Source organism: Lipophrys pholis (genome assembly GCF_963383615.2).
Source record: "Lipophrys pholis genome assembly, chromosome: 3".
NCBI lineage: Eukaryota > Metazoa > Chordata > Actinopteri > Blenniiformes > Blenniidae > Lipophrys > Lipophrys pholis.
In genome coordinates, this window is record NC_137627.1 from 11,963,428 (window position 1) to 11,978,207 (window position 14,780).

The following is a 14,780-nucleotide window of genomic DNA, read 5'->3' on the forward strand; positions in this document are numbered from 1 at the left end:
ATTTCAAGTTAATCTGCAGGAAATTAATGTAAGTCAATATAATGTCCCTGTAAGGCATAGAAACATAACGTGTATGTCTGAATTAAACTGATCCTGTCAGTCAGGACTACGTACAGGCTTCAAGTCTTGCATTAAATAAAGGAAAGACATGAGTTTGACCTGCATCTTTGTTGGAAATCTCTTTATTGTGAAGGGATTTTAAACAAAAGCCCCACAGCAGCAATCAAAAAACTATCATCAAAGGCCAGACAGTAGACACGGTCCATAATTATAAATACCTTAGGACTACTCTGGATGAGAAACTGAATTTCACTTGCCATTGAGAGAACCGCCACAGAAAAGATCAACAATGGCTGCTCTGCTTGAGGAAACTTTCCAAGTCCCAAACTGATAAGTCCTTGATGATTTTGTTTCAACGATTATATATTGAATCTGTGCTGAGCTTTTCTATCCCCTGCAGTTTGGTAACCTCGGCACCAGGTCGAAACCTGCACTGAACAGTGTCATAAAAACTACTAGTCAGATTGTGGGAGTTCAGCAGGGCACTCTAACTGATCTGTTCAACAGGCAAATAATCAGAAAGGCTGAAACCATCCTTCCCGACAGCTCCCATCTCTTTCATGCTGAGTTCCAGTTTTTGCCTCCCGCCGTTCAGGTCAGACTTGCTCGTATGAAGAGAAATAGGTATAAGCACTCCTTCCTCCCTAAAGCCATTACCCTCCTGAATTCGGGAGTCATGCCTAATTTCATTTGATTTGTGGCTTCCCACAGGAGGTAGAACTTACTGACATTATGCACTGATGTCACTTTAACAACCTTGACTTTAAAGTCGATAGGCGACCTATTTTTAGTCCATCTTACAATTCTGATTCAGTAGTACTGATGGTTTTTCAGCACACTGTATTATCCCCTCCCTCTTAGAGTTTTGAATGTTTTATGTCATGTATTTATATATATGTGGGTACACCAATTGCTCTACGCCGTCCACGGGGACACAAATAAAACTGAACCGATCTTTAATCAGCCACACTTCAATCTTTTGTGCTAACAACAAACAGCCTGTTAACTGTGAGTGGGTGATACACAAATAGAAGTGAAATAAGGTTAAACTAATTAGTTCATGAATAGGAAAACATAAGGGAAATGCTTGCAAATTCCAGAAATGCAAATCTGTGAAAATCTGAGAAAATATAAGCAATGTAAAGAATCTTTATAGAGCACTCACACCCACACATTTAACAAAAGCTAAACACCACAAAGGAGTAAACACGACCACTTAATGTATAAAGTTCCATCTTACGTTAAAATTCCATCACATAAATGTATAGCAGCTGCTCTTTACCGTCATGATTATCCTTAATGGTTTGTTTCTACTGCTGATTACAACGGTAATTTCTTTTTCCACTCTTGTAAAAGTTGTTTCAGCTCTGCAAACGTCTCTTGTGCAAAAAACAAATAAACAGCATTTCTTTATACCAAAACTGCATGTCAGCTGTCAAAAAATAACGCGGCACAATAACATCCATAAAGGGCTCATTAGAATATACCTGCAAGGTTGATACATTTCTTCAAAGCTCTTTCTACACCTCTCTTTCTCTTTAAAATAATGAAAAAAAAACAAAAAAAAAAAACACATGCCCACATGCATTGTTTAAGGCGCTCTATCTTTCTGGTGCAGCACAAAAGGAAGAAGAGGCTGAGGAGAGGCGAGCATGATCGAGTCCTACCTCCCAGCACACTGACGGCGATGGCCTCTGTGTGCTCAGCCAGCAGGTCGGCCTTGGCTATCGCGGCCAGAGAGAGATAACTGGACATGTTCCTGCTCAGCTCCCTGTTGCCCCTCTGCAGAAACCGCACGGCAACCGGCACAGCGAGCACCATGACTGAGGGGCAGCTGTAGTTCTGAGGAGACACAGGAAGACATCAGGGTGAGGACATGGCAAGCACCAAGGAAACAACAGCATGGACAATTACTGTAGAAAACACGTACAAAATTTACCAGCAGTGGGAATGTGTCAATTATTTTAAAAGCAAGGCCGACTATGACTTACAGCAACAACAGGATACAGAACGAGGACCTTCACAGACGGGCACTGGCAGACGCACCATCTGTTTAGCTACCATCCAATTCTTTTCTGCCCTTTATTCATCTCTTTATTTCATATGAAAAAAAAACAACCCATTAATACAGTAAAGCCGATGTCACTACACAAGACTGTGCTTTACATTGGTTGGTGCGTTTATGCCCTGTCAGCAAAGTGCTGTGTGTATAACTACTACAGCTTAAAATACTTTTTAGGCTTTTTGATATTTTTACTATTTATTAAATAACAGAATTAATATCCAGCAGCCCTGAAATGATAAGAAAAAATGAAGCCGCATTAAAACGAGTAAATACGAAAAAGAACATCCACTGATAAGCTTAAATGTTAAACACACACATTTGAAAGGTGTGCTGTGGTCTCTGGTACTTACTAAAATGTCATGGGAGAGTTGGACTATCCCACAGATGCTTGACAGTTAATTAGAAATGCAGACGTGGGGAATTTGGAGAAACAGCAAGAGGGATGCCAAGACCCAACGTTTCCGAGCAAAACAATACCCAAAGCATCACACTGCCTCTGCCGGCTTCACTCTGACTGAGGACGACACACACCCAGCCATTCATGTAAGAGAAAACGTGATTCATCGGAGCAGGCGGCCTTCATACAAAGCTCCCTAGTCCAGTTATGATGCCCACGTGTCCATTGTTGGATGCTTTTGGCAGTGGGCAGCGGAACAGCCTGGGCACATCGAACATGCAGATCATGTGCAACAAACTGCAGCCCCATTACAAACTGTGATCCACTGTGTACTCTGCCACCTTTCGATCAGGAACCAGCATTCGTTTCTGCAGTTCCATTAGCTGTCAGTAGCTTGTCTATTGGATTGGACACTGGGAAACCTTTAATATGCAGATCTACTCATCAGTTAGCCTTGGCAGCCCATGACTCTATCACAGATTCATCACTTTTGATAGATACTGACCACTGCAGACCTGGTACACAATACGAGAACTATCTCGCCAGCACACTATGCTCCATGTCAGATTCAATCAAATAATAACACTTGCCTATTTTTCTGCATCTAACACATCAAACTTTATAAACAAAATATCCACATACTGATTGATACTGTATATCACATCCACTAACAGGTGCTGTGACACTGAAATAATCAATGTTATTCACTGTTCATAATATTATGGCTGATCAGTATATCAGTATGAACAAGCACCCAACACTGAAAATACAACAGCAGGGGTATCACCACAGTATAGAGGGATTAAATGAGTGGTTGAATATAAAGACTTCTGATGTTCCTAATCCACACTACAGGCCTACCAGTAAAGGCAAAGCACAAATTTACTTTTCAACATGTAATGTAGCTCTAGACAAAGAAGAGGGTGGTGCAGAGAAACAACACAGTTTAAAAAAAAAACACAACTTGCTTAATTAATAGCACCATGTAAAGAAATTGTAAAAAATGTTCGCCTCGGCCCCTTGGTGTGTTCATGTGGATCATTTTCATTGTTTGGCCATTTTTAAAATAATGTACATAGTGTGAAACTCAATGTGACCCTAACCAGTGACACGACATTGTTCCCCTAAAGCAACAATGGTTATTTTCTAAGATTGTGACGGTCATCTACAGTGACCAAGTACAGGTACAGATTTTCTATGTAGTTGATACAAAAAACAGCGCAACCTAAAAATATTCTGACAAACAGTGAGGCATGCATCAAATATACTGTATTTAGCAACTTCAAACAATGAACAGCTGCTGAAAGTAGCACTTGCCTGCAGCAGTATAACGAGTGCAGGAGGGATAAAAACAGGCTCTGAGGCAGACTTACAGTGCTGGCACATACCATGTGACGCAAGTACGGAGGGGAAGGGAGGGGAGACTGACTTGCTGGAAGGTAGAGGCACATGCAAGAGATTATTCTCTGAACAGTCACAGAGAAAGGAAGGGGATTTGAAACACACTAGCACCCTCCACAGGACAGTCTGAGACTATTTACTTAACTACACGTCTTACACAACATACTGACCCCCCATGTGCCCATTTCAGCCTCATTTGCTCATACTAACGAAGGTCTACGACAGATTTCTTATTTAGTTAAGTGTTTTAGATGCCGTGCCTCAGTTCTGCCACAAGATGGCAGTCCAGATAACACTTTAAAATGCTGATATTGAGTCAATATGACCAAGGTATGTATGAACCAGCACAAGGCAATGAGCTTTTTTCAGGGTGGACGAAGATCAGTTTGTGCTGGGGAAAATGTAAACAGACCATGTAAATCTAGTCAATCCTGATAGTTGTAAATTGGAATCATGAAGTTTTAGGTGAGTCGATTTGATTTACTGTACATCACTCTCTCCTCTCATCTTTAATGTAAAACTTAGTACAGATCAAAACGTTTGAGTAAAAAGCAGAGGTGTCTTCACACACCTTCTGGTTCAGACGTGTGTGAATTTGTATGTGTGTCACTAGCTATAAATTTTCAGGAGTCTGTTGCTCATGCCTGTGCTGCTCACTGAGGGAGTTTCAGAAAGAGGATGAGATGAGCATCTGTGCATGAGCAGATTCAAAATGATGCGATGGGGCAATGAGAGAACAGAAGAGATCGGAGATCAAGGTAGGAGGAGGAGGAGAAGGTAAGCAAGAATGAAAGATTAAGTGGAAATCAAGAGAATAACAGATTCAGGGAGACAGAGCGAGAGAGAGAGAGAGAGAGAGAGAGAGAGAGAGAGAGAGAGAGAGAGAGAGAGAGAGAGAGAGAGGCCCACTGGTAAGTATGGAAGGTGGCACATCAGAACCTGAAGCTGCTGTCAGCTTTCAGAAATGTGTGTGTGTGTGTGTGTGTGTGTGTGTGTGTGTGTGTGTGTGTGTGTGTGTGTGTGTGTGTGTGTGTGTGTGTGTGTGTGTGTGTGTGTGCGTGTGTGCGTGTGTCTTTCCTAATGAATCAGTCTCATTTCAGCCACATTAGACACATTTACATTTCCAAGGAAAGCACAGTGAGAGTGAAGGCTGAGGAGAGATTCTCTCTACTTTTCAGCCTTTTAAAGACCTGATGGGAAAGTAGGCGAGATTATAATTTACATCTTCATGCCCTCTCGGCAGTTACTGCATAAAGTAAATTTGCTCTTGCAGCAAAAAACCATGATAGGATACCATGCATCATTAATTTGTATATTTACTCCGCATTATTTATTTGTACACCTACTCTTCCTTCCTTTTTTTTCTAACGTTCTTCTGCTACTACAGAATACTCACAATGTCTTTAATACAGCCTTCAACGTGGAACTGGTAGTAGACAGCAGAACAACTGCATAATTGGGCAATTATCTGCAGCATTAGATAATATTTAAGACACAGATTAGAAAAGTGCGACTAGGGGCCCATTTCAAGTGTTTAAAGCCCATTCAAAGTTAATTTGTGCCATTTCCCTAGTAGTTTTGCATTTTTCAGACGGTCTGTGCTCGAGGGCAGCGGAGGGGGTGGGGGGGGGGGGGGGGGGGGTTGTGGTTAGCAATGTCACCTCAGAGCTAGAGGGGTTTGAATCTCGGGCTTTCTGGGTAAAGTTTGCACATTCTCCCTGTTCTTATTTGTTGTAATTGTTGGTTTAAAAAAAATAAGATAATGCATGATATTGCAGTACCTTTAAAGTACAAAAAATGCATTTTAAATTCACTATTGAATTTTGTGTGTAACCATGCAATTATTCGCGATAAGTAAACAAACCTTAACTCTGCAATATGCATATTTATGCCTCTTCCCTGCTTTCAAAACACACAAGGATTTTGCTGCAGCTATTAAATGAGTTTGTGGGGAAATGCAGACTTGGGGACCTCTGACATGAGCCAAGCGACTGACGCTGCGCTCTGCACCGTGTAAATTATGTGTGAAAGGACAACAAACCGGGCACCGAGCCCCAGGTGATGAGTTATGATGAAGATACGATGTAAATTATTTACAACTCAAGTTTAAAGTATATATACATTTCCCCAGTTTCAAGTGTTTTAATCTCTTTAATTCTGTTTTTATAATTTCGAAAGATGAAATGAAGTGAGAGGATTTAGAGGCGTAAACACACAACTAAAAGGTTTTACTACCAAACAGCAAGAGGGATTACATGTACTCCACTTTGATATTTACATGTCAGAAACAATAACGTCTGGATCGTCTAACCATTGGAAGTGCATGTTCCCGTTCGCTCTAGCTGTTGGTTTTAATGCAGAACTTTCCCTTGGAATGACGTCGGTCTCCAGACAGATCTGAATGTCTCCTAGAGACATCTCCCAGTGGAGATGCTGCCAGCAATGTGACGCCAACGAGATGAGAAACGCTGTCATCGCCATCAATGTCAGATATTGTCAAAGAGTTAGTTTGTTTACTTCAACGACTGCACACCCCGTGCCGTCGATACCACACACTTTGATGACTCCGACCACGATGGCCTTCAGCCTCGTTCTGCATGACCTCTGCTGATACGCATCTCCGGCTATCTCTAGGCAGTTGAACGGTGGTTCTATTGTGCGTGATGAAATGCTAAGAAAATCTTGTTTTGTTTCACGTAAATTGGCTGGAATATCAGTCACATGTTTGTCAAACCTGTGTCAACTGGTCTGTAGGATTTGGACAATCCACAGGAAACAAATGACATGTTGAAATAGCAAAACACCCAAAGTGTGCTGACAGATTAACCTTAAAAGAAAAAAAGACTTTTTGACACGCGTGTGTGTGTGTGTGTGTGTGTGTGTGTGTGTGTGTGTGTGTGTGTGTGTGTGTGTGTGTGTGTGTGTGTGTGTGTGTGTGTGTGTGTGTGTGTGTGTGTGTGTGTGTGTGCGTGTGTGTGCGTGGGCTCACACCTGCAGGATGCAGCTGGTGATGTCGGAGGCTATCTTGGCGTGCGGCGTGTCCTCTGTGCTTTCACCTTGCGGCGTGAGGTTATGTTCCAGACACGACTCCCACAGTCCCACCAGAGCGGTGCTGTGCCGCTCGATGGAGCCCGTCTCCCTTATGGCTGTGGTGATGCGCGTTATGCAAATCTCCACCACGGCCTGGTCATTATCATTGGTCAAGTAGTCCTGTCGGCCAGCACAGAGGACGCAGAATTAAAAATACAATGACAGGTTCGGGACAGCAACACATGAATTATGCAAAAGAACATAAATAATTCATCAAACTAATATTTGCCCTGGATGTTATTGAGTATGTGAAGGCAGTGCCTCTTGTAAGGTTCACAAAAAACGGCTGACTAAGCCACCAAAATAAAAGTCAAGTAACAGGAGCATTTTGCAGATTAGGTCCCGTAAAGATAAAATATGAATTTAGGAGCTTTAGAGATAAACAAGCCAGAAGCCAATGGAGGTGGAGATGAAGAGGATCTTCATGTGACCAACAGTCTTTGCGTGGAAACCTCACATGAAGAGCGTGAGCTGATACCCCCGACACACCAGAACGTGCACCAGAACGTCAGAGCTGGAAGCGAGCGGGCTAAAAGACACACTGTTTAAAATGGAGAGAGCTGCTGAGCCCTGGTCCAAGCCCTAAGACGTAATGTACGTTTTAAAATGCACTTTCCATAGGCACTCCGGTTACTGGCTTGTCACGCAGCACAACTGTTTGCAGCTGTTTTCATGAGTTTCACTCGCTTTACACTTTACACTTTACACTTTACACGTGGAGTGTCGCAGGTTATGTGTACTGACCAGTGAGCAGGAGATTGCCTTGATCTGATCCAGAGCTTGAGACAGACAGTCTTCGATCTCGGTGTCCTCCAGAGAGAAGAGATCCCCGGCTCTGGACAGATCCTTCTGTCCCAGCACCTGGCTGAACAGCTGGTGCATTCTGGCCCAGGTTTAGTTCTCCTTTCAGACCACGTCTTGTCTGCTGCCACCTGGTTTATGATCCCTTGATTACAAGTGAATAAATCCCCGACATAATGGTCCCGGAAAGTCTCAGTTGATGAAAAGAAACTCCTACCTCCTCTGGAAACGCATTTAAACAGTTTGCACAAAAGCTATCACGGTCATCCTAAAACAGTTTTAGGCAAACCGGAGAAATGTTGTGAACATATGGAGAAACACGACATGCAACTCTCATCACTGGGCTCATGAACTGAAGAATTCTTGATACAAATCCTCTTCATTGAAGACAAGGATCACATGTGTTGGTCCACGTTGGACCAGTTCGACCCAGTTCTGGGTCTGCCTGAGCTCTGTTGCCATGGAGATAAGGCATATTTCCGTAGGCGACTGTCGATCTACAGCAGAGCCCTGAAACAGAGAGGAGACGATGGTTAAATTAAGGAACATATAAATGCTGAGATATGTAGTTTGTATTGAGTTTAGAAGGACAGTCATTTGGTTCTAAACAGAAACCATTTTTGGGAAGACACACTCGTAGCAGCCGGAGCTCAACATTAGTCTGAAGATAGGAGTCATTAAGTAAAATTAATTGATTCTTTACCACAAAAAAATCTGCCAAATAAGACCTTTAGCCTAACTTTATATTTTCAACAGTCGCACCAGTGGTGCAGCGATGTCGTGGTCCTTCCGTTCAAATTCAAGTTTGCGTGTTCCCCCTGGGCAATCATGAGTTTTCTTCAGATACACACATTTTCAAACACATGAATTTGAGATTAACTGGTAACCTTAAATTGTCCCTGGGAGCAAAGATGAGTGTGTCTATGTTTGTATTTCATATCTAAAGTTTCATATTTAACCGGCCGATTTTTATCCAGTAGTCCAAGAAGCATCTCTCTGCATTGAAGCAGATGCGATTAAAAAAAAAAAAGTAAAAGAAAATCACCTGCATATTTGGAAATTTATTCACAATCAGTCAAAAGCACTTGTCCTTTCACAATAATTACTCGTCTCCAGTTTTTTCTTGTTGACATCTCTCCAAACAAATCTTGTTGAATAATAGAGTGAACGGGTATGTCGTCTAAATTTAAAAGCCTTCATTTAAGGTGGTGTAATGTTTCTTACAATTGTTAATATTTAGTCTAAATACATCTACTCTCTGAACTCAGGGAAAGCATTCATAAAACGTGTATGTTTTGGACTGGAGTACACTTCTATCATGTTCACGAGTCCAACAAATAAGGCTTGTAGAAGGAAGTTCTGAAACGAGTGCTTCACAGCACTGTTTGCTTTGAGTGCAGAGAAAAGATCACTCCACACACAAAGTGACTTGTTTTCCATCCTCCCTGTCACACTTGACACCTCGTTTCACCCTCCGAACCATAGCTCAGTATATTCTAATGTGTCAGGTGTGAACTACACACACTGAACAAAATGCACAACCATGTGTGCGTGAAACATTACGCTTACTACAAATAGAACTATTTGCATTATCGCCACAAACACCGTTTGCATAGTATATTATCAATATTGAGGCGACTTTTACAAAAAATAGGACAAAACCAGTGATCTCAGAGAGAAAGCGCATTCCTCTACTATAATGTGTCACGAATGAAGCTCAAGCTGTGGGAAGTCAAATGTACCACGTTATCTATTGACTTACTATTATCGCTGTTCTGGCTGGCCTCAATTAAACATTAAAACATTAACACTGCGAGGGAACCGGGAGGGCAGAGGATCACACACATGCACACACATCACTTGTTACATGAAACTCAACCGTAACTACATGTTATGTGCAGTCAGGTTGGTTAGTTAGTTAGTTAGTTGAAAGAGCATTGCCGTCTATTATATACAATGCTGATATTTCCCAGGAGTTTGATGTATTCTTTGAGGCGACCACTGAGCCTGCCCGCCGCCTCTGATCATGACTCTGCCTCCGTCCGGGCGATGAGCAGCTAAACGTATGTATCTGTGTCACCGTGAGCTTCCTGCTCCCGCTTCCCTCGACAATCAGACACCATCTCGTCCTCACACACCGTTTCTCTGAAAGCAACACTGGAGTGAGCCCAAGTCTGTCCGAGGGAGACCACAAAGCTTGAGCACTTTGGGGGACCGTTATCTCTCCCGCCAAGCCGGCGTCGACCGTGGAAACCTGCCCACTGCCAGGATACCACATCAGGAATTCTTACCGGTCCGAGCCAGGGCTCAGAGACCACAACAACAAAACAACCATAAACATCCAGCTCAGAGATTTAGCCGTCACACCTATTATTCTTCTTGTTAGGTGCAACAATCACGGGCCCTTTTTCTACATGCTTGGAGGTATTGTTGACATTGTACACGGTTTTGTCTTGTTCAGTGACAAAATATACAGTATTACCTTCAATGTATTTCTTTTTAATGATGCCACAACTTTGCTCAATCCTGCCTTCATAACGGATAAAACTGTGTTTATTTCGGACTTTTCGGGAGTTTGTCAAATTTAGAAAAAGCTGAACAAATAAAACTGATCGGGGAGACATACAATGGTGATGCCAAGAGAATTTATTGAGTAGAAACAGAGCTGAACACAAGGATTGACAATAAATCAACTCCAAATGTGTATGGACCTTAGCGATGGAGGTAAGAGAAAATGCATTGAGAATAACAAACATCTCACCATTTCCATAACGAACACACTTTGCAAGACTACAGGTCTACGTCTTTAAAGAAATAGACCAACGTAAAATGTGTAAGTAACAAACTACCCTACACTGAACCCTTGTGACAAAACATGATTGACAGCTGTGGACAAAAGCTGCATGGAGAAATCAAAACCAAGCTATCTGGAGGATCTCGGCTCAACTGAGAGGGGAGCTTTGAGATGCGACTCGTGAACTTCCAGAACTATGTTCGTGACCAAACAAGTGAGGTGAAAGACGTGTACCGCCCCGTAAGCTACAAATCTAAGTAATATGTTGCGTTCACCAAGCACAAACCATCGCAGAATGGAAACTATGAATGTAGAATCCTGCAATTGTTACAAACGATCCATAAAATGTCGCCACTGGACGTGTAGTCATGAAACTATTTAAACTGCGAAGCTCTTTGAGCTGCTTGAAAGGTGCTGAGGAAATGGATTTAAATAAAATTTGCGTCCAGAAAAATATGTAGATAATGTTTTGTTTGTTTCTGAAAAAAACGCTGTCAAAATAAGATACGCCAAATACAGATTTATATATATATATATATATTTCAAAATGAAAGCTTTTTTTTCTTTTTATTGGTACTATATGGTGACATTCCTGCAAACACACATCAATACGCTCTTTCCCGCCACTCAAGTGATTTGTTATGTTAGTTCTTTGTATCCTGACTTGCTTGCTCCCTCTCTGCTATGTCTGCCTGAGTAATAAGCGTGTGTGTGTGTGTGTGTGTGTGTGTGTGTGTGTGTGTGTGTGTGCATAAAAGCAGAGGAATAAATGGACCTGAGGAATTCCAGTTCTTAAACAATCAGCTAGTTACTATTAATCACCGAGCTACGGCTCAGCAAGCTGAGGAATGCAGCTTTTAAACACACAGACACACACACACAGTCACGCTTTCATCACTTCACAGGACATCGCATTGATTTACATTATTCTCCCAGGAAATGTTTCCCGACTCTGACCACTTATACCAACTACTGACTTCACCCTTTATGTAAACGTTTAATGTTTTATACAAAAGGGAATGGCCTTTTGCACTCAAATGAGAGGTAGATTCTCACAATGTGACCGTGAATGTGACCCCCCCCCCCCCCACACACACAACATGATGAAAGTAACACACACACACACACACACACACACACACACACACACACACACACACACACACGAACGAACGAACAAAACAGTATGAGTTGGAGCAGGATAAGTCGCTTCCTTTCCTTTCATCTTGGTGGTATGTTGTCTGTCTTATGCAAAAAACCCAAAGTCCTCTGGCGAGATCCAGTTGACTGTGAAGCCGCCCGCATGCTGCACTCAGGCTGTGAGTGGGCCACTGGGTGAGGGGTGACAAGGGGGTGCGGTGCACTTGGTGGTAGGGTGGGAGGTGGGGGGGTGGGAGGGGGCTATGTGACGGGCTATGTGAGGACAATGTGACCAAAAGGGCCTCCTCTCTCTTTCTTGGCCTCCACCACAGCCACTACTGTCTTCACCCAGAGTGCCGAGAGAGGGAGAGAAAACACTGAGTCTTTTGTAAGACTTATGAAGACAGACCACTCCTCCCTCACTCCCTCCCTCCCTCGCTCGCTCTGCTCAGCCGGCCCTATCTTTCTGTGTAATGTGCACCTGCTCAGCCTGCAAGAGATCACACACACACACACACACACACACACACACACACACACACACACACACACACACACACACACACACACACACACACACACACACACACACACACACACACACACACACACACACACACACACACACACACACACTTTAGAAAGGAGCTGAGTGAAAAGAAGACACAGAGGAGGCTCAGAAAGAAAAGAAAAAACTGCATTCCACAGTTTTCTCGTATTTGCAGCTTTTTATATCCGCCTTAGTATCCATTAAAAGGCTGGAAATGTTAAAAAGTGATTTTATTTTGCTAATGTTTATTGTGTGAAGATGTGGAATGGGGAAAGAGAGGTGGAGAAGTTGAGGTACAAACTCTGAAAGAGAAAGTCCATCAGCTCAGATTATCAAAACGGAGAATAACTGAATTACTGAAAAAGGAACGATTCTCAAAACACAATGACCGAAGGGTTATCGTTTTCTGCTTTAGGACAAACTGCTCCGTGACTTATTGTTTGTGATCAAATTTTAGGGTGAATGTACGTAAATATATTGTTCGCTGTTGAATCTGCATCTGGATTAATCTGACAAATGTAAATACCACTGTTCTGGTAGACTGATGGGAAGAAATAATATAGAAATTATTCAAGTATATTCACCCAGAAAGAGGAACCACTGTGTTACATTAGTCCTCCACATAGACAGAAGTAGTGGTTCTTTCACACACCACATGCGGTCCAACATGTTGAACTTATCCGATACTAAAACTAAAAGAAAACCTCATTCCTTCAGTAAAAAATGACCTAATTTCAAACTATGTCATAGCGACACCTGCTGAAAAAGTTAGGACTACATTTGCTGTTGTTTAACGTTCCTTATTCTGGAAAATATCTGGAATTTCCCAGAGAAGAACGTTGTTTCATTCTGTTCTTAGCTGTAGTTTTCCTTTCTGTGATGCTGTTAATGTTTTCTACTGGTGGACCATGTGAAGGCTTGTTCAGCACACAGACATTTCTACTGTGAAGACATGCAGCTGTCCAGCTGTTCTTCCCAAATGTCCACATCAGTATTACACGTATAAGAAAACCGCTTCAGTGGTAACTTACACTGTAAGTCTGAAATGTGACCCAGTGCATGCCGTTGCATTTTACGTGCAACTATTTTATTTATTTTTTTGCACTTTTGGCTTATAAGTGGTCCAAATAAAAACCTGCCTTGTGGACCACTTATAAGCAAAGAACAAATACTTGTTATCCGATAAACATATAAAGAAATAAGGAAATAATACAATAAGAGAGCTTTATTTCTTCCTGTCACGTTATGAAGTGAAATACTTCCAATGGCGTATTATTGGCATGTTTGTAGTTCGTCTATAACTGGGCCAATCGGTTATGTAAGTGATGCCTTGAATTTCATGAATAAGTAAGAAGAATAAAGTCACAAAGAAGTGTCTCCCTGAAGACGTCTTTGGAAATAGGTCCGCACCGCCGCAGAGAATAGAGTTAAGACTTGAAAGATAGACCCCCGAGGTTCAGCGCCAGGAAAAATAGAAAAATACTGTTATAGTGTGTGTGTGTGTGTGTGTGTGTGTGTGTGTGTGTGTGTGTCCATTATTTATGCCGTGCGGTTATGCAGCCGTGGAGCAACGATTGGGAATTACGGACAGAAGCGGTAGAAAACAGCTACTGTACGACAAAGACAGAAAGTAAAAGCGAGAACTGGAACTATGGAGAGACGTAGAGCGGAAACAGAGGTTTAGCGCGGCGGGAAAACACAAAAGTGAAAATCTCTCGTCTCTCCAGAGCGGTCACTGTGGTGGACTCGATAAGAGAAGGAAAACCAGACCACAGGAACACTTAATGAAACACTGAGGGACGTCGTGTCTCACAGGACGGAGAGAGCAAAGAGATAAGCTTCCACATCCATACAAACAGATATATATCTCTAATATGTGTGGAGCCTTTAGGACATTGGTCTATCGCTCTCTGGCAATGGTCCTCAAACGCTCACAGTTTTGATCCAATAATTCACAGCTTTACACTCAAGCCATTTCTATTCATCATTTCTTCTCAGGGATTAAGATGAAATGGAAAAATGGCACAGGGAAAAGGATTTCCCCCGACCTCTACAATTTTTTTTTTTCCAGTTTTACTTTGGCCAAAATAAATGAGCTGATTAATAACGAAAAAAATATATATATATATTAACAATTAGCACCGGACACACTGATCCTTTTTCACTATGTCATTCCGAGAGCTTCGACTAAGGTGCTAAAGTACAACTACACACTACGTGTAGATGGGCGAGTGTGTGTGTGTGTGTGTGTGTGTGTGTGTGTGTGTGTGTGTGTTGCAGTCACTGCATGAATAGTTGTGTAGAAGTGTAGAAGTCAGTGGGTATTCCTAGTTCTCTTTTCCCTGCTTTGGTTCTCCTGTGCTTGTGGGACTCGTAGCTTCTGACAGGATTTCCGGAGTACAGAGAAGTGCTGGCCGGAACAGAGCATTACCACCACATTCAGCCAACTAACATTCACGCATATTTCCAAAACCATTCATTA

The 14,780-nt window shown here is 42.2% G+C and overlaps 1 protein-coding gene across 1 annotated transcript; it reads right to left on the reverse strand.

Moving 5' to 3' along the window:
• Nucleotides 1–1,661: 1,661 nt before the first annotated feature.
• On the reverse strand, nucleotides 1,662–7,895 carry LOC308107379 (ventricular zone-expressed PH domain-containing protein-like; the record flags this gene model as incomplete). The annotated part of the gene is made up of 4 exons (XM_080459700.1): nucleotides 1,662–1,669; nucleotides 1,728–1,902; nucleotides 6,915–7,133; nucleotides 7,758–7,895. 4 exons carry the CDS (start codon nucleotides 7,893–7,895, stop codon nucleotides 1,662–1,664), a joined length of 540 nt encoding a protein of 179 aa, XP_080315826.1.
• Between the last annotated feature and the right edge of the window lie 6,885 nt (nucleotides 7,896–14,780).